Source organism: Malaya genurostris, chromosome 3 (assembly GCF_030247185.1).
Source record: "Malaya genurostris strain Urasoe2022 chromosome 3, Malgen_1.1, whole genome shotgun sequence".
NCBI classification, from domain to species: domain Eukaryota; kingdom Metazoa; phylum Arthropoda; class Insecta; order Diptera; family Culicidae; genus Malaya; species Malaya genurostris.
Genome location: NC_080572.1, coordinates 185,628,197 through 185,650,944, shown reverse-complemented (window position 1 = coordinate 185,650,944; position 22,748 = coordinate 185,628,197). Strand labels below are relative to the sequence as shown.

At 38.8% G+C, this 22,748-nt stretch overlaps 2 protein-coding genes across 2 annotated transcripts; both read left to right on the top strand.

Annotated features, from left to right (window-relative positions):
* Positions 1 to 1,892: 1,892 nt before the first annotated feature.
* On the top strand, positions 1,893 to 3,452 carry LOC131438677 (uncharacterized). Its single transcript, XM_058608851.1, has 3 exons — positions 1,893 to 2,032; positions 2,098 to 2,449; positions 2,505 to 3,452. Exons 1-3 carry the CDS (start codon positions 1,966 to 1,968, stop codon positions 2,923 to 2,925), a joined length of 840 nt encoding a protein of 279 aa, XP_058464834.1. The 5' UTR covers positions 1,893 to 1,965; the 3' UTR covers positions 2,926 to 3,452.
* Positions 3,453 to 8,954: 5,502 nt separating this feature from the next.
* On the top strand, positions 8,955 to 12,058 carry LOC131437255 (uncharacterized). Its single transcript, XM_058606481.1, has 6 exons — positions 8,955 to 9,226; positions 9,278 to 9,928; positions 10,014 to 10,071; positions 10,216 to 10,836; positions 10,902 to 11,300; positions 11,361 to 12,058. Exons 1-6 carry the CDS (start codon positions 9,164 to 9,166, stop codon positions 11,747 to 11,749), a joined length of 2,181 nt encoding a protein of 726 aa, XP_058462464.1. The 5' UTR covers positions 8,955 to 9,163; the 3' UTR covers positions 11,750 to 12,058.
* The last annotated feature ends 10,690 nt before the right edge of the window (positions 12,059 to 22,748 follow it).

Below are 22,748 nucleotides of genomic sequence, written 5' to 3'. Positions count from 1 at the left end.
TGTAGTGATAATGAATTAAGTAAGAATATCGGTGACATACATAGTCTAATTTCTCAGCACTGCACACATCCTCTGGCACGGAAATTAAACAATATAACTGGCAACTATGAAAGAAGAAAAAAAAAGAAGAAGAACAAAACCGCACACTCAATGCGTTTCACCACAAAAGGAGGAAAAGAGAGAGAAAAAAAAGAAGAGAGTTAGATTTCGATCGTCTGAGCGGGAATCGGAGAGTTGCGCCATTCTTTGGACTACTTTCACGAAGGCACGACGTGATATTATTCCCAAATTTGGACACGACAGTACATAGCTGTAATATTCATTCATTATCGGTCCAGATGGAAAATGAACTTGTAGTCATCTAAAAAAAATAATTGTGTTAGTAATTTACACCCGAAATTAAGTGGTTGCAGGTCAGAAGCAAATAAATATCGTAACATAACATGGGTTTAATTTTGTATTGCGTTGGAGGATGAAAAGTAGGAACAATTATGTATTTAGTTTTGGCAGTATGTATTCAATCTGTATCCTGAACGATATCCGCATGGACGTATACAAATCAGTATACATTACAGATAATTCTGTATGAATGGTAACTCTTTTGGTAAGTGAAAAAATAACACAGTCTAGATGACAGATGACAGATGTTTTTGATGGGGTAACGTGGCGCCATCATGACATATACTAGTATTGTCCCAACTAAAGGAATATTCGAAATGACCGTTAAAATTATTAAAGACTATACCATAGCAACTTTAAGTAAAGTGGCCAGATAGAAACATTTTCGCTTTATTTCTTTTGTCAAAAATGAATGTAAAATTTGGCTAGGGTAAATCGATCATTCGTTGAACCAAACAATGGTGATCCGTTCGTAAGTGACCTAGGGGTATTATAATTTGTATTCGGTTGTATCTAACTGCTGAAGGCGTTCGTATGTGATGGTGATGGTCTGCCAGCCATTTTTGGCGGAATTCTGCCAGAATTCCGGCAAAAGTCTGGCAACAATGCAACAACCATTTCCGGCAGAGAATTTCGCCTAGCGGATATTAACGGTTCTTTTCTGTCGGATTCTTGCCATACAAGATTGGCAGAACCGTTTTGAATCGGTTCTACATTTTAAGCGTCTTGGGTTTATTTTTTCAATAAAATATACATATGAAAGGCAATAAGTTATTGCCCTTCATATATACTAATCATTGGAAATGTTATTGCCAATAACATTACTTTCTCTTAGGCGAGATGGACCGTGATCGGTCTTAGCCGTCCCCAGGACAACACAAAAAAAACATTACTTTCTCACTACCAAACATGCCCATATTTCAATCTCATTTACCTCGTCTCAAGATTCGTTTTTTGTACGTACATGCGGAACTGACGAATATCAAATGAAGTCGAATAAAAAAAAAGAAAAAAAAAGAGGAGGGAAATAAACAAGACACATATGGCGAGATAATGACGCAATTTCGCCTGGACAATTTTGACAGCAGCCGGAATGCAGCCAGCCTTCTGAATGTTGCCAGAATTCCTCACAAGAGGGTACTAGCACCCGCATTGACTTTGCTAATAGCTGCAGCGAGCCATTCTGGTGTTCGGCTGCCTCACCGCTGTCAGATACACACCTTGAACGATACAACCGTATCCACCAGGATATTGCCACATCGGTCCTGAAAGATATGTGGCTGCCAGCTGTCTGCAATACTACTCCAGCTAAAATGACTAGAACCGCGTGTGAAAATGATGCAAATAGATTATATTCGTGTTAGAAATTTCTCGGTATTGGCAATTCATGTCCTTGCTCAAGATTTTTACCACCTTTACTTACGCATCGTAACAATGAATTCATGCCTGCGCATTTCCTTATCTCTGCTTATGTTTATACAGTAACAGGAAAAATAACATAAACACATACCTATTCGCATTGTGATACTACGTCATGTTCTAAGTGATCCTTAAAACATTCCTAAAATGTTCAAACCAATCCAATTTTTAGTTTATTCATTGCTACTTGCGTTGGGTACTGCGATTGATGAAGGTAAATGATGAATTAATCAAATCTATATGCAAATTTGTAATGACATATTCCACAACAAATTGTAGTCAACTGGTATACCAAATCACCAGACGATCTACAGATAACAGGAATAGTTTCGAATGTGACTTTTTCGGACTACATCTCGCATCCCCATCCACCAGTAGATGAACATGGTAGAATTGTAATGGGTATTCGAAACGAGGAATGTGACGATGCTAAATCAAATTTAGGGATTGACTTCGATCCATACAACATCAGTCACTCCACAGTATACATGTGTCTGGATAGCAAACGAGACTATCGTGGTGATTACAACGTGGAACCACTGATCACTCTAATCGATATTCCAGATGCATATGTTGCGATTCATAAATGCATGAACTCCAGCATAATATATGACAGTAGTATACCTACTTAGTAAGTAGATATTCACGAATGCAAATCAGATTTCAACATTTCCATTTGTTTTCAGTGGAACTCACCGTCCGCTGTGGCCTCGGTATGGTGAATACAAGTACGTCCCACCTCAGCGGTGGCTACACAGCAGCGAGCATGGTGCAATTATCGCCCTCTATCATCCATGCGCCAATAAACAGCAGACTGACGAACTGAAGAAAATTGTCAAAAGTTGTCTATACCGGCATATAATAACTTCGTCGGATCTTCCTTCTAAAGACCGGCCTTTCGCGATTGTAGCGTGGGGGGCATTATTAGAATTTTCCGTCCTTCAACAAGAAGTAGTGGAAAGTTTTATTCGACAGTATGCACTGAAAGGTCCTGAAGATGTGTCGAAAGATGGTCAATATGATCATTTACTGTTGGAACCGGCGCAGAAAGTTTCAACCATTGACGATAATGTGTTATGTCCAAAACACCACCGAAGGGACAAATAATATTTATAGTGATTGACGAGTTGAACTTCCCATCTTGGCTAACAGTGATAACCCTTTCCTCATAAAAAAAATCATTAGGAACGAAGAAATCGGTATGCTTTTTGTCTTTCAAATAGTCGGGTAGCAAGACTATTTTTTAAAAGTTAGATTATTTTACTTTGAAACAAACTGAGTTTGTATCGGAATGGAATTGAGAAATTAGATATTTTCTCCCATACATCAGAAATCGCGTTATGTAAACTATAGAATCTAAACAACCATTGTCTATCTCTTTACGTCTTGTGCAATAAGCTAAGCATACTCTCGACTATTATATACATATGCCAATAAATTGATCTTAAAATTGTTTATTCATCTTTCTTTAGATGTGCTCAATTAATCCCGAAAAAAAATCGGGGAAGCCAACTGAAGATGGACATTAGAAAAGGTCCCAGATGCAAACGACAGCTCCTCTTTGTTTGTCTTCTCTTTCGATGATCACCGTCTCATCGGCAATCCTTCCATTTAACACTTCACATAGGATATTAACAAAAACAAACATCTTTCAATATGCAACGCAGAATTTGTAGGAAATTACTAAATAAAGATAATATGTCACGACCTTTTTTCATCGAGAATTAAACCAAATAGAATTTTGTATTTGATTAAACTATCCATTCAAAAACCGCGTTTCAAGTTGAAAAATCTGTATATCATCGATGATACATATACATATACTTTCGTTTTAAATCTGTAAAGATCTGTGAGAAACGCTCTAACCCCCCTCTTAGAAAAAACGTTCAACGTTTATAAAATGTACAAATTTTCTCTGTGTACGTGTAAGTTTGACGAGAAGTCTTGAGACTTGACAATTACATATATCGAACAAGTTTTGGTAATGATTATATGGAGAAGGCTAGTGTTTAATAAACAATTGAAGTTATTTATTTTCCTTCGCGCGAGGCGGAAAATCCACGCCAGCGGCGCAATGGTTTAAAGTGTTTATATTCATTGCGTTACTTTGCTTGTGCGCTGTAAGCAGTTCAAGTGTTTAAGATAGGAGGACCGTTTTTGGTACCGAGCATAATTTCGGCTGTATCGGTCCAACTCAAAAAATATTTAAAGTTTATGATTTGTAAAGTGCCGATGCATCAAATCATAAAGCTGTATGTGCTACGATGTATGGCTGATTTCCGTACAAAGTATTCCCAAGAAGACGTTTACAATGTAACTACATTGTGTCGAAATGAAATGAAATGAAATGAAATGTACTATTGCAATTGTTCTGAGTGTTTAACGTGGAAAACGTGGTGGTTTTGTAATTCCGCCACAGATGGTTTTTCGTTGGTCCAATTAATCGTTCAACGGGAGGCAAACACGGAACCTTCATTTGCCGATTTTAGAACAGACCATTGAACTGAGCGCCATTTTCTCGTAATCTCGTTTAGCAATTGTTAACGGTTCTGTTTCTGCCTGATTCTTGCCATACAATACTGGCAGAATCGTTTTAAAGCGGTTTTACATGTTATTGCTAATAATATTTCTTACTAACTACCAAACATACCCATATTTAAATCTCTTTTAATTCATCTCAAGATTAGTTTTTTTTGTATGAACATGCGGGATTGACGAATATCAAATGATGTCGTCCCACTTTTGAGAAATTCTGGAAGCTGGCAGAAGCCTGGTAAGATTCGGCAGCTGTCAAAAATGTTACAGGCAAAATTGTATCATTCTCTCCCCAAGTAACATTCATAATTTTAATAAATACTTGTAACTGTCTTCAATGCTACATAATAAATCTGGCATTAAAACATTTAATTCCACGAAAGCCTACTGAAAACCTCTATGAGAGCATGTTCCTGCCAAGTGGACCATTCTTCATAAGGTTTATAAAGCAAAGTGAAGAATCCTGCGTTAAAACTCCAAATTCAAGAAAATTTTGAAACCAGCTTTAGGATCAACATTAAATTTATTCGGATGGAATGAATTCCGCTATGAATAAACTGTTGTTTTGATATTTTTCTTGACTGTGTGTGTCATGTCTGCTTTGAATGTAATCAGTAAGAATATTATTAGATTTATTTACAAGCTTGAGGCATTTTCCGAACGTAAAAACTTCATGCGCTTTTATTTTTATCGTGAATGTATGGATACGAAATAAGAATTATAACTAATCGCCTTGAAATCAATGCGATTTTTGCAAAAGTCTGAATGATTTCTCGGTTGATTTTTCAAAAGGGCGTATAAGCAAGTGACAGTTTCTCTTTAATCACTCTCTCTTTCGATTATTGTGATGTGATTAAAAAGATTTTCTTTGATATCATTATTCTGTTTGAAAGTCGAAAGTTTCGGGTATCATTTCATGCAAAGAGTTGAGTGATAAACGTGGAAACCGCTTGGTAATTATTAGAAGAGAAAGTAAACAAAGAGAAACTGTCACTTGCTTATACGCCCTTTTGAAAAATTAACCGATATTTATGAAAATTATTTTTTGTGATTCATCATCATCTTTGTATAGAACCATTTCGTGGCGTTAAAACTTGTGCATACGTTCTGAAAATGAATCATGAAATAAATTATAATCAAAACCATAAGGCATTCGAATTGTTACTTGGATCGCCACGTAACGGCTTGAGAAATCGCTCTTCCGCATTTGTACGCGGCAGGCAGATTTCCCTCCAGACGACTGGCTATGTCTGTCAGCCATTTTTGTCGAAATTCTGCCAGAATTCCGGAAGTCTGGCAACAATGCAACAACCGTTTCTGGCAGAGAATTTCATCTAGCGGTTTTTAAAGGTTCTGTTTCTGTCGGATTCTTGCAATACAAGATTGACAGAAAGGGTTGGAACTTGGAGAAATCTGTACACGGAACCGCAAAACAACCTAATTTTAAGTACATTCCACCCAATTTGGGTATTTTTTGGTAAAGTGGCTCTTGGTAGTTTCCGTAATTCACATGGAAAAAAATACTTAAAGATTAGTTATATCTACTCAATGGTAAGTTATATTTACTCTAAAGTTGAGTCGTATTGACTCAATTTCAAGTTGGTACGGTTTGCTTAATTTTGGCTTATTGAACGAAACTCTCGCTGTTGGGTGATTTTGCTCTTTGTATTTTGACAACAATAGTGGCCCTTACACGATCATTAAAAGTGTCATTACTAAGTAATGACACTTCTGCTCAAACGCTCGTCATTACTGCATTACTGCACATCATTACTTTTTAGCATTACACGTTCATTATTAATGATGAGTATTTGTAACTACTCCAGCAATAGCAATATTTTTATTTTCGTTTAGCTGAAAATAAATTTGATTTGTCATTGAAACGTTAAGGTTAATGAAATATTAACAATTTAAATCTACACTTTGTCATTTTTTCGCGCATAGTTCTAAAGATATTCATCACTTCCACAAAAAAAATAAGAAGAAGAAATAATGTTGGTAATGATGGAAAATCCACAATTCCATCATTACTGAACTCGTAGACCTTACACGATCATTAAAAGTGCCATTCCTTTTTAGTAATGACACTTTTAATGATCGTGTAAGGGCCGCTAATGGAAGGAGCGAACGAAAGAAAAGATTCAAAAGAACTCAAAATTAAGTAAAAAGAACTCAAATAATAGGTATTTTTTATTTTCCGTGTATAAATGACATCCCACTTAGAAAAAAATTCAACGGTGGTCCTTCATTGGTCCAATACGTTGGATCATTGGTCCAATGAAAGTCCAATCAATCGTTCAACGAGAGGCCAACACAGGACCTTCGTTTGCCGATTTTGAAACAGACCGTTGAACCGAATGCCATTTTTTTCGTTCAACAAACCCGGCGGACAGAGGTCCATTGTTGAGCCATTTTTAACATGAGGAGTTGGAGCCTCGTTGGACTAGTTTTACTGCAGAATTTCTGAAGTTTTTTCCACTTATTTGTTTAAACTAACAATACATACCTGCACAATACTTCTACTTCACATAATTTTCACACTATTTTTGCAAGAGAAAAAACAACAACAAACCGTTCCAGCAAATGAAACGAATATTTCGTGCAATATGTCGTTCAACAAGCGCTCAAAAACCAACAAAATTGAACGGCCTGCTGAGAGGGATCTCTGTTACTGCATACACCAGAGATGCCATGTCTGCAGATTTGTCTGAAAATCTCATCCCTCTGCTGGGAAGTCATGTTACTGTAGTGAACATGTTTTACAAAAATCAAACAATGAAAACGAATAACCAACAGAAAATTAAATATGGTTAACTACACATTTATTCAGTGCCTTTTACCATACTTTCCCATAAATTATGGATCAGCATATCACTACTACGATGGAGAAATTGATATATTATCCGATCTATAATGCTCGATTATTTGTTTACGACATTTTGAGCACACTGATTGTCCACCGAATGCCCGAGATGTTGGCTACAATAACACTTGCTAGAGCGCCTTATCCTTGCAACCGGGCTAGAAAATCTGCAAATTTCTTATATAGGGTAACAGAGGTATTTTGGTCCCTTCATATATTTTGGCCAAGCTAATAAACTTTATGGATTTAATTGATGTTAAATAATCCATGTTGCATCAATTTGAAGCTAATCAAATTAAAGTACATATTGCCAGACGCTGTCAGCTTGTAGCGAAATCAATCTTCAGTTCATCAACGCCATCGCACGGCATCACATTCAACCTATCATGTCAATTATATGGGTGCGCAATGCTGCTATTTTTGGCGCGCACGAATTTGACATTTCTCTCCCTTACTTCTATGTACAAGATTCGATTCTGACTCGCCTGAGGGCGCCATGCTCGCAAAAAGGATGTTGCCAATGATTTGTCGGGAAATGTGAGAGCTGGATATCTTGTTAATATGATGTCTTTGATATTGCGGAAGGGTATTTCAAAAATATTACAACATTTGGTGAATATTTTTACAAAGTGGGCCAAAATGAAATCAATATGAATGCCCCGTTTACACTTCTGCTGGCTGCCAGCATGCTGGTGTCAGTGTACTGCCCTCTTAGGAAAAAAACGTTCAACGGTGGTCCTTCGTTGGTCTAATACTTTGGATCATTGGACCACAGTTGAACGTTTTTTCCTAAGAGGGCAGTACACTGACACCAGCATGCTGGCAACCAGCAGAAGTGTAAATGTGGCATAAAGTGGGCCAAAATACCTCTGTTACTCTAGTGCTGTCGACATATATTGCAGACTTTTGAAAATCGAGTTTCTCGCAAACTTGTCAAAATTTTCAGACTTTTGAAAAGGTCACGCCTTTTTTCATTGCTCTCCAACCCAGTTTTGTGTTGCATATTTTATAAAGAAATGAATCCCGCAGACATTTTTCCGAAGTTACAGACTTTTGCAACCCTGTCTGCAGATATTCGAAAATTTTACCTGGCATACACACAGAGAAAACTGACCAAAATTAAACCAAATACAAATAATTTGTATCAGATTAAACTCTGGCTCATTTTTATGTAAACATAGCGAAAATATTTTTTCAATAGCTCTCCAAATAGCTATTTAAAACAAATATACCATAGTTTTGAACGATCAAATTGAAATCAAATTCGATGAATCGAATCAATGAAAGACCAATTATAGAATTTGAAACAAATCATTTATAGTTTCATGTTTGAAATAAACTGCATTTTTCTTTTTATAGGACACATGAAATACATCGAACAAACATTTTCGTTAATCTATGCATAGTTTTTGACGTTTAGTATTTATTGGATCTTTTTCTGTGTGCATTCTTGCCAAGCGCAGACAGCGATTGTCAATATTTCGGCGCCAACATGTGATTAGGGCCTATCGTATTAGGCCTATGACAGAATAATACGAAATGGCATGGCTCTAGATAGCTTTCCAAGTACTCAATAATCGATAAGAACGTGTAGTAAGGAGCCCTGTCTATAAAACTATGCACGGTATGCTTGAATTCAGTGCTTAAAACCCAAGTAATTAGAATTATTCCTTTGTAATTTTCGCAAGGGTCTATATAGTACGCCCTTTTCATATGTTAGTACCGATTTATTGTTATCATTATACTTGTACAATCATTTCTTGTCGTTGATTACTAATGCTCGAGTAAAGAAAAATAAAACTACACGTTATGTAGTTGCTGTAGTGATACCGTTTCCATAGAACGCTGTTATCATCCGCTTTTGTTTTTTCTTTTGGTCTTTATCATCCAATGCATACTTGGCTTATTTAAGGAGCTCGAATATTCTTTTACTTGAACTTACTCAACATGTCACAGGCAACGGACACTGTCAGCTGTTCATCCGATACACCGAGCAGAAGCTCATTACGGGTAAAAACGTATTTGACATAATATTATAACTATTAACAATTCTAATTACAGCATCAACGTCGCGTTCAGGTTTACTCCTTGCAACTAACCGCATACATAAATGTGGTCCGTCAGGTTGGCACTATGGCCGTGCTGGATTCGAATATGGTAGTGCTTCTGGAAGCTCTAACGGATTTGCTTTCCGATAGCAAGTTTTCCCATTTTCAGGTTCCAGATGACGATGAGAATGATTTTAACAACCATGACATGCGAATGGTTTTAACTTGTCGTTTATGCGAGTGGAATGCCAGCAGTGCTTTTCAACTGCTTACTCACTTGATGGTTGAAAGATATCATCAAAATATATCCAAAAAAAGTAATAAAATAAGCAAACGTGTCATTTCGGGCTACGAAACGTTCATTCGTGAAGAATGTGCTATTTTGGAAAAACGAAATTTTCCTCCGCAAACGTTGGATTGCATATTGGATTTCTACTTTATGACAAAGTCATTTCTGCGAATTACTTCTCGTTATCTGAATTCGTTACAAAAACTTAAGTATCAGCCATCAACCATCATTGCTAGCGGCGTTAGTGAGTTACTTACGGAAATTGATTTGCTTGTTTCAAATGCACAGTGTATTGAATCGGTTCCGGAATACAATTCGCTACTATTGTCCGATAAGACATGGGAAATTCGGTACTTGTTCCAAAATCAATTATATGTGAGTAATGATCATATGTATTCTTATGTAGTAGGAATAGTTTTCAATAAATGTCTGCTAAAAATTGATCACAACTGAATTACAGAATGATGCTACCCAAATAACGGAAAAATTGCGACTTAACAAACCGAATTGCTTTCAAGGTATTTTTGTTTTGCATTATGTTAAATTGTTTTATCGAACATGTAAATTCCATATTTGAATTTGAGGTGACTTTTGTTTGGTCAACAAATTTAATTTACTGTGATCATAGAATGTAGTTTTAATACACTTATTTTTGTTTCTAGCGGACCGAAATATTTTCTCTCAGCCACCACCTGCTCATTATCAAGGAAGCGTATTAATAATGAACTCAAATGTGGCCAATGGGCCTAACCAACAAGCATTCCATCCAAACATCGTTCCGTTCAGAACAGTTCCACCGCCTCGAATGATGTCATCCGTTGTAGATTTTCAACGTATGCAGCTACCTGTTCCGTGTATGCAACCACCAATGCGACCACCCATTATAGGAGGGCACCATGTATTTCAACCGATTAGCAATGCACAACAACCGCGGTTCAACTCCGGGCAGCCTCATCAACCGCGTCCATCATTTCCGCCAATACCTCCTCAGCAGCAAATACCACATGGCATGCCGAATAATGCGGTCAACACTTCGATATTACCACCGCTGAACTCGAACGCGATGGACGAGCAGTTGAAACGCTTCTTGAACGATCCGAAACTCGACGATTTAATAGAAAATGGTAACCTTCTTAGGGAATTTCATTCAACAAGCGTGATCCCATCGGAACTATGTATGGCAATGGAAGCCGTTGCTCCTGACGTAAAGGTTAGGTGCTATGGTGCAAAGGTTTCCGGAGTCGGATATGAAGAAGATTACCTCAATTTATTCGTCGATTCTGGTAGAATTTATTTTTCGTCGTCGAAAAACAACTATTGAGAAAAATAATGAGCCAATTCTTTTTAGGACTCGAAACCAAATCGGATGCTTCTATTGAACCATTGATTGAAAAACTGTGTGAGTTTTTCACAAAAAATGATGACGACTGGATGATTGAAGAAAAGCACATTGCTGGTTATGACTCAATACTAACAGCGAAAAATTATTGTGAAAATGTTTGCTGTAGGATTACGTTCGATAGCGAAATTTATTATTACAACTCTCTGCTCATTCAGTATTATATGCAGACTTTTCCGCTATTGCAAAAACTCTGCTACTACCTACAGGAGTTCTTAAAGCTAGTGGATTTGAATTTCAGTCGTTATTTGATTGTTTTACTGGTAATGTTCTACCTACAAGTACAGGAATATCTACCAACGGTGGAACAGCTACAAAAGAATATGCCAGAACAAAAGGTGCATAAGAGTGAGTAGTATTCATCAAATTAATAAATTAACTCAAACAGTTAAAACGATACTTTTAAAGGTATGATTGTGAATTTTGTTGCTAGAAAACCAGAAGAACTGAAACTTAAAGACTGCGAAACGGATGTTCGGAAGTGTGCTACAGAATTGTTCCGGTTTTATGGTCTCAACTTTTCTTTCGACCAATTGGTCATCTGCCCTCTGGAAGGAAAAGCAGTTCACAAGACTGATTTCTCCCCTACGAACGCATGGAGAATGCCACTGAAGCGCTATAGGGCCTACATGGAGAAGGCACAAGAAAATGAAATATTTGATGCAACTGCACCAATTTGCGTGCAGGATCTGCTACAGCTTACAGTGAATGTTGCGGGAACGGTCAGTAACGACGAGAAAAGTCGGTTCGTGCAAGTCTGCCGGAGAGCGTTTCAACACTACACTAACAATCAGTGATTGTTTTATTATTATAGTAGAGTACTGTTATGTTTTACTTTTTTATTCTTTTTATTGAAGTGACCGAAATCGAAATTTAATTTCTACGACTGTCAATTAACAATGTTAATACTATTTTATAGATTTAGTGCAATAGTTCGAGAAATCTATCTACGAAAAACAGCAACTATTTATTAAAACAGATAAACTATTTCAAAATCAGGGAGAAGCTCATCACAGTTAAATTTACGTTTGGTGTAAAACAAAAATGAATCCAATAAATTGACAAAACAAGGCAAATGATATATTATTCATTCAACACAACAATAATTCTAGACCTATTTTTCAATTTGTACTCTTATCAGATCCATGTGATTCTCCGTCATTTTATCGATATGCTTATTCCACCGCAGCATTTCAATATATGCTTGGTGAATAACATCATTATTCAAACAACTGGCGCAATTCGAGAGTCATAAACCCTCTCTACGTTTCAGCATCCATCTGCACTCCACCAGGGCGCGTTGAACCTTGAAAATAACATTTCTTTACAACGGTACCTTAGGGTACAGCTGTCAACAATTGTTTATTTGTACTGCTTTATCAGTCGAATGAGAATTTTCGGTATGTCGGCCGTTCTAAACTCGTCAAAAGATGAATAAAATATCGAATAAAGTTTAGTGTGAGGGCTCTGTATTACAAGCGCGTGAGAAACGATAAGAATATCATCCAATTCTAGCTCACAACACACAGATTCAATTGTGTATGATGAACCAAATGCGGTTGCCACCTGTGCGAGTCTCGCTCGACAGTTTCGGGCTTAGAAGAAGCATTTTAGAAGACCATTCGATTGAACATTTTTACAGGGTCCGCCATGTAACTTTTTTTTAAAACATGCAATAAAACACAAACGGTTCATCCGATTTCAAAATTTATTTTTTCATATCAAAGTACAATCCTTCCAGTTAATTGTGGAATATAATTTCAATCAAATGGCTGCCTCGGCTGGCCTTGCAGTACGCCATACGGTCGGTCCAGTTTTTTAGTACATTTTCGATTGTATGCAGCTTTATTTCAGCTATGGCTGCACGAATGTTGTCCTTCAAGGCTTGAATTGTCTCTGGCTTGTCCACATAACACTTATCTTTGACAGCCCCCCAAAGATAATAGTCTAACGGCGTCAAATCACAGCTCCGAGGCGGCCAAACGACATCCGAATTTCGACTGATAATTCGATCTTCGAAGACTGTGCGCAGAAGATCGATCGTAGCGTTGGCTGTGTGGCACGGAGCGCCGTCTTGTTGGAACCAAATGGTGTCCAAGTCTTCCTCTTCAAGTAACGGGAAGAACCAATCGCTGATCATGGCGCGGTAGCGCTCGTCATTGACCGTGGCGGCGGCTCCTGCCTCATTTTTGAAGAAAAATGCCGCCAGACCGAAATCCGCACCAAACCGTCACTCTCTGAGGATGCATCGGCTTCTCCATGTTTTTTTTTTTTTTTTTTTTCAAATAAAATTTTTATTAGGCTCATTTGCTTTAGCTTAACGTGGCCGATTGTCTTGTTGTTAGGGGGAGAGAAAGGGATGCCGTATTACGGGGCGGCATACTCCCCAGTTAGTAAGGGGACATAGGGAGGGTGGGACCTACACAGTATTGAATTGAAATTTGAATACATCATTGGTTTGTGGCATACATCTTTTAGACACATTTTGCGTTCGATGAATCTTCATGTTTTTCAGCTTGTAGCAATGAAGAGATTATTCTGGATTGGGATGCTTCGTTGGTGTGTTCTGACGTTGATGTGACGTTTTTGGGTAGCTTCCAGCAACTCAGTCAGTTCAAGGCAGGTGCATGCTCCGAAGCATCGTTTACACAGGCCATACTTCCAGCAACGTAAAGAAGAGTGCGGTAGAGCTGTAGACGAGAAAGAGATAGGGAGAGCACTAAATTTGAGCATTGATAGTTTTCAAGAAGTTATAGATGAGAGTCATATAAGGAAGATTTCGAGTTGCCAAGACGTCGCGGACTGGTACGAAGGGTGGTATACCTCGGGCCCGAAGGGAACCTATGAGTTGGGACCTGGCATCACAATACTCGACACATGTCCAAACAACATGTTCGATGTCATGATAACCCTCACCGCAAACGCAGACACCACTCTCAGCGAGCCCCACACGACGGAGATGCGCGCTGAACATATAATGATTAGACATGAGCCTTGACATTACACGAATAAAGTCTCGGCTCACGTCTAACCCCCGGAACCAAGCTTTCGTCGATACCTGTGGGACTATTGAGTGTAACCATCGTCCCAGAGTTCCACTATTCCATGTATTCTGCCAGCTGGCTAGAGTTTTCTGACGACAGCAACTGAAAAATTCATTGAAGCAGATTGGTCTTTCATAGATATCACCTTCTAGTGCGCCCACCTTGGCTAACGAGTCCGCCCTCTCATTGCCCCGTATGGAACAATGTGAGGGGACCCAAACCAAGGTAATCTGGTATGATTTTGCAGATAAAGCACTCAATTGTTCCCGTATTTTCCCCAGGAAATACGGTGAGTGCTTTCCAGGCTTCACTGAACGGAGAGCCTCAATGGAACTGAGACTGTCCGATACAATGAAGTAGTGATCTGTGGGCAGAGTGTCAATGATCTCAAGGGTATACTGAATTGCAGCTAGTTCTGCGACGTAAACTGAAGCTGGATCACTGAGTTTATAGGAAGCGGTGAAATTTACATTGAATATACCGAAGCCAGTGGACCCGTCTAGATATGATCCGTCAGTGTAAAACATTTTATTACAGTCGACTTCTTTAAATTTATTATTAAAAATTTTTGGGATCTCTTGAGGGCGTACAGGATCCGGGATTCCACGAATTTCCTCTTTCATGGATGTGTCGAAAAACACAGTAGAATTAGAAGTATCCACAAAATGAACACGATTGGGAACAAACGAAGAAGGATTTATATTCTGAGCCATGTAGTCAAAATACAAGGACATAAAACGGGTTTGTGAATTAAGCTCGACGAGCTTTTCAAAGTTTTCTATCACCATCGGATTCAAAATGTCGCATCGGATTAGCAGTCGATATGAGAGATCCCAGAACCTGTTTTTCAACGGTAAGACGCCCGCCAGCACTTCAAGACTCATCGTATGGGTTGATTGCATGCAACCCAAGGCAATACGTAAACAACGATACTGAATTCTTTCCAGTTTAATGAAATGAATATTCGTAGCGGAGCGGAAACAGAAACATCCATATTCCATTACTGACAATATCGTCGTTTTGTACAACCTGATCAGGTCTCCTGGGTGAGAGCCCCACCAAGTTCCGGTTATTGTACGAAGGAAATTGATTCTCTGTAGGCATTTTCGTTTCAAATACCTAATGTGACATCCCCAGGTACCTTTGGAATCGAACCAGACCCCGAGATATTTAAATGTGAAAACCTGAGCTATGGTTTCACCCCCTAGTTGAAGCTGTAATTGCGCAGGTTCTCGCTTCCTTGAAAATACAACCAGCTCAGTTTTCTCCGTAGAGAACTCGATACCCATTTGAAAAGCCCATGTCGACAAGTTGTCGAGGGTATCTTGCAATGGTCCTTGGAGATCGGCAGCTTTGGGTCCTATAATAGACACAACACTGTCGTCGGCAAGTTGTCTTAGCGTGCAAGATGTGTTGATACATTCATCAATGTTATTTACGTAAAAGTTGTATAAAAGGGGGCTTAAGCATGAGCCCTGAGGAAGACCCATGTAACTGAATCGCTTTGTCGTCAAATCACCATGCTCAAAATGCATGTGTTTCTCGGACAATAGATTATATAAAAAGTTGTTCAAAACTGGTGAAAGACCATGCTGATGCAACTTCTCAGATAGAACGTTAATGGAAACTGAATCGAATGCCCCCTTGATGTCGAGGAAAACTGATGCCATTTGTTCTTTACGAGCAAATGCCATTTGAATTTCTGTTGAGAGCAACGCTAGACAATCGTTCGTTCCTTTGCCCCTGCGGAACCCAAATTGTGTACCTGAAAGCAATCCATTTGTTTCGACCCAATTGTCTAGACGGAAGAGAATCATTTTCTCCAACAATTTCCGGATACAGGAAAGCATAGCAATCGGCCGATACGAATTGTGATCGGAGGCTGGTTTTCCAGGTTTTTGAATAGTAATAACTCTCACTTCTCTCCATTCGTGTGGGACAATATTACCCTCGAGGAACTTGTTGAATAAATTCAGCAAGCGCCTTTTGGCAGAGTCGGGCAGATTTTTCAACAAGTTGAATTTAATTCTGTCTAACCCCGGGGCTCTATTGTTACACGACAAGAGCGCAAGTGAGAACTCTACCATCGAAAACGGTGTTTCGTTTGTATTCAATGTCGCGACGCGGGATATCTTCTGTTCCGGAACAGAATCAGGACATACTTTCTTAGCGAAATCAAATATCCAGCGGTTAGAATATTCCTCGCTTTCGTTCGCGTGATTTCGATTGCGCATGCGACGGGCCGTATTCCAAAGAGTGCTCATTGCTGTTTCTCTCGTTAATCCGTCAACAAACCTTCGCCAGTAACCGCGTTTCTTAGCTTTAATCAGACTTTTCATTTGAAATTCTAACGCCGCGTATTTCCGATAATTATCTGGAGTTCCGTTCCTTCTAAACGAGATGAAGGCTGAAGCTTTTTTCGTTTTCAGCTCTGAGCACTCTTTGTCCCACCATGGGTTGGGAGAACGCATACTAGTTTGCGCGCTAGGTACTCGTTTCGTCTGAGCTTGAATTGCGGTGTCAAGAATCAAGCCAGCCAAAAATGTATACTCTTCCTCCGGAGGAAGCTCCTGTGATGTTTCTAGTTTCTCAGATATCGAGCTCGCGTAACGTTTCCAATCAATGTTTCGTGTGAAATCGTACGAAACATTGATTGTTTCCGATGGTCTTCCACGGTTGGTGATAGAAACTATGATCGGCAAGTGATCGCTACCGTGAGGATCACAGATTACCTTCCACTTGCAATCTAACTGTAGCGAAGTCGAGCAAAGGGATAAATCCAGCGCACTTGGTTGTGCTGGCGGTCTAGGGTTCCGTGTCATTTCTCCCGTGTTTAGAATTGTCAAATTGAAGTTGTCACACAGATCTTGGATTAACGAAGAACGATTATCATCATATAAGCAGCCCCATCCTGTACCATGCGAGTTAAAGTCCCCTAAAACCAGCCGCGGTGAAGGAAGAAGTTCTATGATGTCTGCAAGCCGACGATGCCCTATCGAGACTCTGGGAGGAATGTAGATAGAAGCTATACATAGATCTTTGCCTTTAATATTAATTTGGCAAGCAACAACTTCAATTCCCGGTGTCGAGGGGAGGTTAATACGATAAAATGAATAGCACTTTCTAATCCCTAAAAGTACCCCTCCATAAGAGTCTTCTCGGTCCAGGCGGATTATGTTAAAATTATGGAAGTCGAGGTTGATGTTAGAAGTAAGCCAAGTTTCACTCAAGGAGAATACATCGCAATTATGAGTATGTATTAAGTGTTTGAAAGAATCAAGTTTTGGGATGATACTTCTGCAATTCCACTGAAGCACAATGATCATATCTTCGATTCTCAGTGGTAAATTATCCATCAAAAGATACGATCGCTGCAAGGAGGGGCCATTGTTCAGTCAACTGTTTTAAAAATGTCCTTACTGTTGGCAGTAGAGCAGTTAGGAAGCTTTTCAGAGGATCAGTAATATTGAAGGCTGTTAATATCCAGTCCACGATATCAGAAAATTTCAATAATCCAGCGTTTGTTGGATTTTCTGGTTGTGCTTTGGGGTCATTCGGGTTTTTTGATGCCCCAGGAAGTGCTGGGTACTCCTTATCATCCCTAAGTTTTTTGAACCCAGGAGGTGTTTGCTTCGGTTTTGAGTCAGCACTTTTTGTTTCCGTTTGGTTCTTTTGTGACGAAGAGGACAGTCTGAGGCCTTTACGAGGAAGCTTGGGAGAAGCCAGATTTTGTCTTTTCCTGCTTCCTTCAACCTGTGTGTAGGAAGGTCCTTCGCCTGGGTCGTCAGAGGTATCCTCTTCAACTGGCAAGATTGCAAACGGGTTCTCAGGGGTCGATGGAGTGGTTCTTTTTAAGATTTCCGCATAAGAACGTTTGGAACGTTCTTTCACGGATCGCTTCAATTTCTCCGCACGCTGTATGTACGTAGGGCACACCGAAAGATCATGAGGATTCTCCCCGCAGTAGCAACACTTTTCCACTGCTCTTCTGCAGAGATCGTCCTCATGGGCCTCTCCGCATTTGCCGCATCGCAGTTTGTTGCAACAATAGGTTGCCGTATGACCTAGCTGTTTGCAGCTTGTACAATGCATTACCCGCGGTACATACAGCCGAACAGGTAGACGAACTCCACTCACTACCAAGTAATTTGGAAGTGCAGATCCGGCAAAAGTCACGCGAAATGAGTCCGATTGGTAAAATTTACCATCTATCGATTTGGAGTGCAATTGCTTGCACTCCAGAATTTTCACTGGATGAAGGTCGGGGTTTTTGAAACGGCCTACCCCGTCCTTCATCAGATCTTCGATTGTCAGACTTTCGTCACGGACCACACCGTCGATCTCCACCACATGAGACGGGACGTACACGCGGTACTCCTTCGTGAACAACTCGCTGGTAGCAATCGCGTTTGCTTGCTTCAGGTCGGACACAACAACGCGTAACTTGTTTGGCGAAACCTTATCTATTGTTTTTATTGCCGAGTAATGTTTTTCCAGGTCCCGAGCAATATTTAAAACTCTGAGAGACTTTAATTTGGGCCGGAAGTATACCACCCACGGACCCCCCGAGCCATCGTCTTGGTAAACTTTTTGGCGGGCAGGCAATATCTTAGAGGGAGATGGAGGCATCGGAGAGGGAGATGGCATCGGAGAGGGAGATGGTATCGGAGGGGGAGATGGTATAGGAGGGGTAGATGGCATCTCGGAAGCAAACTCAGCCTCTAAATGTTCTTCGTTCATTCGTTCAGCTTCGCCCTCCTCCGAGACACCCCCACTGTCATCAATATTCATATTTAAAGTGCGGGAGTAAAGAAGTCTCCCGCACTTGAAATGAGAAAGAAAGAAATAAAATGAAAAGAAAATATATGAATAGTAAAAGTTGAAAGAAAAAGTTTGAGAAAATACTTAACAGTATGTCACGGTAAGCTGTTAGGTGAGTTGCTCCTTCACTCCTTCGTTGTGCTTCAGCGTGACCTTGACTCAGGATTTGGCTGCTGCGATGCGGGTAGCAAACAATAGAAATAACTGCTGCCCGAGGATAGCACAATAGCGTCTACTGTTGATACCGATACAAAACCGGTGCACAGACAGAACTCACTTGCGGGGATGCTACTTTTTATCACTTTTATTTAATGCCTATACTACAGCCTCTGCTGTGATAGGCACCTTCGTCTTACCGATGTCGATTGTTAAAAAAACGCGTGTACTCACTTCGAACATTCGGTTACGAATGGCTTCTCCATGTTGACGGGCGGGTTTTTCGTCCCCCAGATGCGACAATTTTACTTATTAACATTAACAAATTTTTTGGCAAAAATCGGCGTTTTCTTCAAGCTGATCGCAAGCCCAGTTGGCACTATTTTCACGCGTTTCTCAAGCTTATACACAACCATTTTCGTTCAGCGGAAGGATAAAAGTTTCTGTCAAATCAGAAGTGACATTAAGGTTACCAATGTCGAAATAACCGCTAGTTCAAAAAAAAAAGTTAGATGGCGGACCCTGTACGCTTCTGATAGTAGATGTAGATCTACTTGAATCTTACCCGTTTGTCCTTGTATCGCAGACAAGTATCCCCAAGCTACACTCAATAATTGTATTTTCGTTTCCATCGTTCGCCCGGCAAAGGTGCATGACATAATAAAATCTGTATTTCTGTCTATGAGATTTTCCCAGTCCGTATGTAATAATCAGTTAAGTTGCTAGGTTAAGGTTTGATGAATCCAAAGAAATGGGTATTATGAATTGCGTATAAAATTGTTTTTAAGCTACTTCGTTACTACACAACTGATAACTTACATGCCATCTTTTCTCTCTGTTTATTGCTCGTTAGCAGTGATAGGTATAACATTGAGTTCAAGACGGCTTTAAGTTTTAACCGTCCTAACACAAACCCCAAAATAGTTATCTAAAAAATTTCAAGCACGAAACTCGAAATTGGTTAGTAAAATACATCATGGATCAATCAAAAAGCTACCAAACAGTTCTATTAACGCTCTAAAATCTAACGGATTTATATCATTTATTTATACCCGGCTTTAACCTACTAACGGTCGTTCGCCGGAGGTTCGGTGAATTCGATGTTTTCTTCTAATTATTTACTTGGTCGAAAATTCAAAAGGCGTTCGGATTTTTTATATATGTCGCCTCACTTTTTCCACTTCATTTGCTTCATGGCAATCAAAGACTTTGTGAGATACTGAAAATTGTCGATGTAATCCATGCATATATCCGTAATATGCTCATGGCATTGAAAACTTTTCATGGCAGCCAGAGGCGGCAAGTTCCAAAAACATGGCAAAGCAAATAGAAAACCTGGCATTACACTCCTTTAGTGGAATTTGGCCTTTCTGTTTCAACAGACTTTGCAACCGATTCTTAGCGTACAGAGTCATTGCATGGCTAGTACTACGATCCTGTAGACACTAAGAATCCTTCAAGGTCGGGACTCGAAGATACGACAACTGGCTTGTAAGACCAGCGCCTAAACCGCCAACCCGGGACTCCAAAAACATGGAGGAAGGTCAAAAATTTGTTTAAAGCAAACTGGATCCGTTCCAGGGTAGTTTCATCCAACGAACAATTTTCACGAAACTGAAGTGGGCTTCCCACTTAGTAACGGGGGTGTGAGCTAACTCGAATCAGGTTCGAAAATGACTAGGATTTCAGTTAAAAGGGGTTGAAATTATATATCACGCGAAAATTACATAATCCAGGGGTGGAATCATGTAAGGTGATAAGTGACTATCACCTCCTGGTGATAAAGAGGTGATCACCAGAATGTTTGGAATCACCGAAGGTGATCACTTTTTCTATCACCATCACCGGTGATTGAGCCAACTTCACTCCATTTATCACCTGTCAAGAAACGTCAATTTTTCAGGAGTAAAATATGAATACCGTTGATATTAGAAGAAGTAACATATGAAAGTGGCGTATACCCATATAATATTTAAAAAACTAAATTTTCATACCTATAGTTTTCAATCCTTTTCATTAATTCGAGTCATTTTTATCAATGATGATTTGTATGGATCGAAGAGTAACGTTGAAAAAAATTGCCCGTCGAGTATGGCAAACTGCGCACAAACAAATAAAAAATTCATTTGTTGGTTTAATTTAGTGTCGATTTTTATTTGTCAATGGAAATCAATGTCACAGTCAGTTCTTTGGGATAAATTTGCTAGCTTCGAAATGACATGAATTGTTGGATCTTCTTGATGTTTCACAACGGATGGCATTCCTCTCGAATGAGAAAGATCCGTTAAATAATTTTGTGTATAGTTTTCATTCACTATACGATTATAATTCACAGAGCTTTCAATTGCTAGTTCCAATTTGGAAATTTTACCCACCGGACATCCACTATGATTAGCAGCAACTAATTGTCCAAAAATATTGCCTTATTTAGTTCAACTCACAATAAGAAAATTAAGAACGCAGTTTAATCTTTTTTACTCGTTCAGTTGAACGAGACGGATATGTCGCTCACTAAGTCACGACCATCTAATTCTACTGAAAATGTAAGCATAGATTTTTTATGTTGTTACGTTATGTGCAACAGGAGATGTCTACATTCATAAACTTACCTCTTTTCAGAAAGCAATTTATCTTTGACTCTACGAATACCCCAATGATATTCCTTCAAATAATAATACCATATTTCGAGTATTTCGATTATTTCGAGTATTTCGAGTATTTTGGGTACTTCGAGTATTTCGAATATTTCGAGTTTTTCACAACGTATTTCCAGTATTTTACGTATTTCGGGTATTTTGATTATTTCGAGTATTTCCAGTATTTGGAGTATTTCTAGTCTTATGAGTATTTCGAGTATTTCGAGTATTTCGATTATTTTGAGTGTTTCGAGTATTTCGAGTATTTCGAGTATTTCAAGTATTTCGAGTATTTCGAGTATTTCAAGTATTTTGAATATTTCGAGTATTTCAAGTATTTCGATTATTTCGAGTATTTCGAGTATTTTGGATACTTCGAGTATTTCGAATATTTCGAGTTTTTCACAACGTATTTCCAGTATTTTACGTATTTCGGGTATTTTGATTATTTCGAGTATTTCCAGTATTTGGAGTATTTCTAGTCTTTTGAGTATTTCGAGTATTTCGAGTCTTTCGAATATTTCGAGTATTTCAAGTATTTCGAGTATTTCGAATATTTCGAGTATTTCGAGTATTTCGTTTATTTCGAGTATTTCGAGTATTTCGAGTAATTCGAATATTTCGAGTGTTTCGAGTATTTCGAGTATTTCGAGTCTTTCGAATATTTCGAGTATTTCAAGTATTTCGAGTATTTCGAGTATTTCGAATATTTCGAGTATTTCGAGTATTTCGAGTAATTCGAATATTTCGAGTGTTTCGAGTGTTTCGAGTATTTCGAGTATTTCGAGTATTTAGAGGATTTCGAGTATTTTGAGTTTTTTGAGTATTTTGAGTATTTTGAGTTTTTTGAGTATTTCGAGTGTTTCGAGTATTTTGAGTATTTCGAGTATTTCGGGTATTTTGAGTATTTCGAATATTTCGAGTATTGCGAGTACTTCGAGTGCTTTGGGTATTTCGAGTATTTCGAATATTTCGAGTATTTCGAGTATTTCGAGTATTTCGAATATTTCGAGTATTTTGGGTACTTCGAGTATTTCGAATATTTCGAGTTTTTCACTACGTATTCCGGGTATTTTGATTATTTCGAGTATTTCCAGTATTTGGAGTATTTCTAGTCTTTTGAGTATTTCGAGTATTTC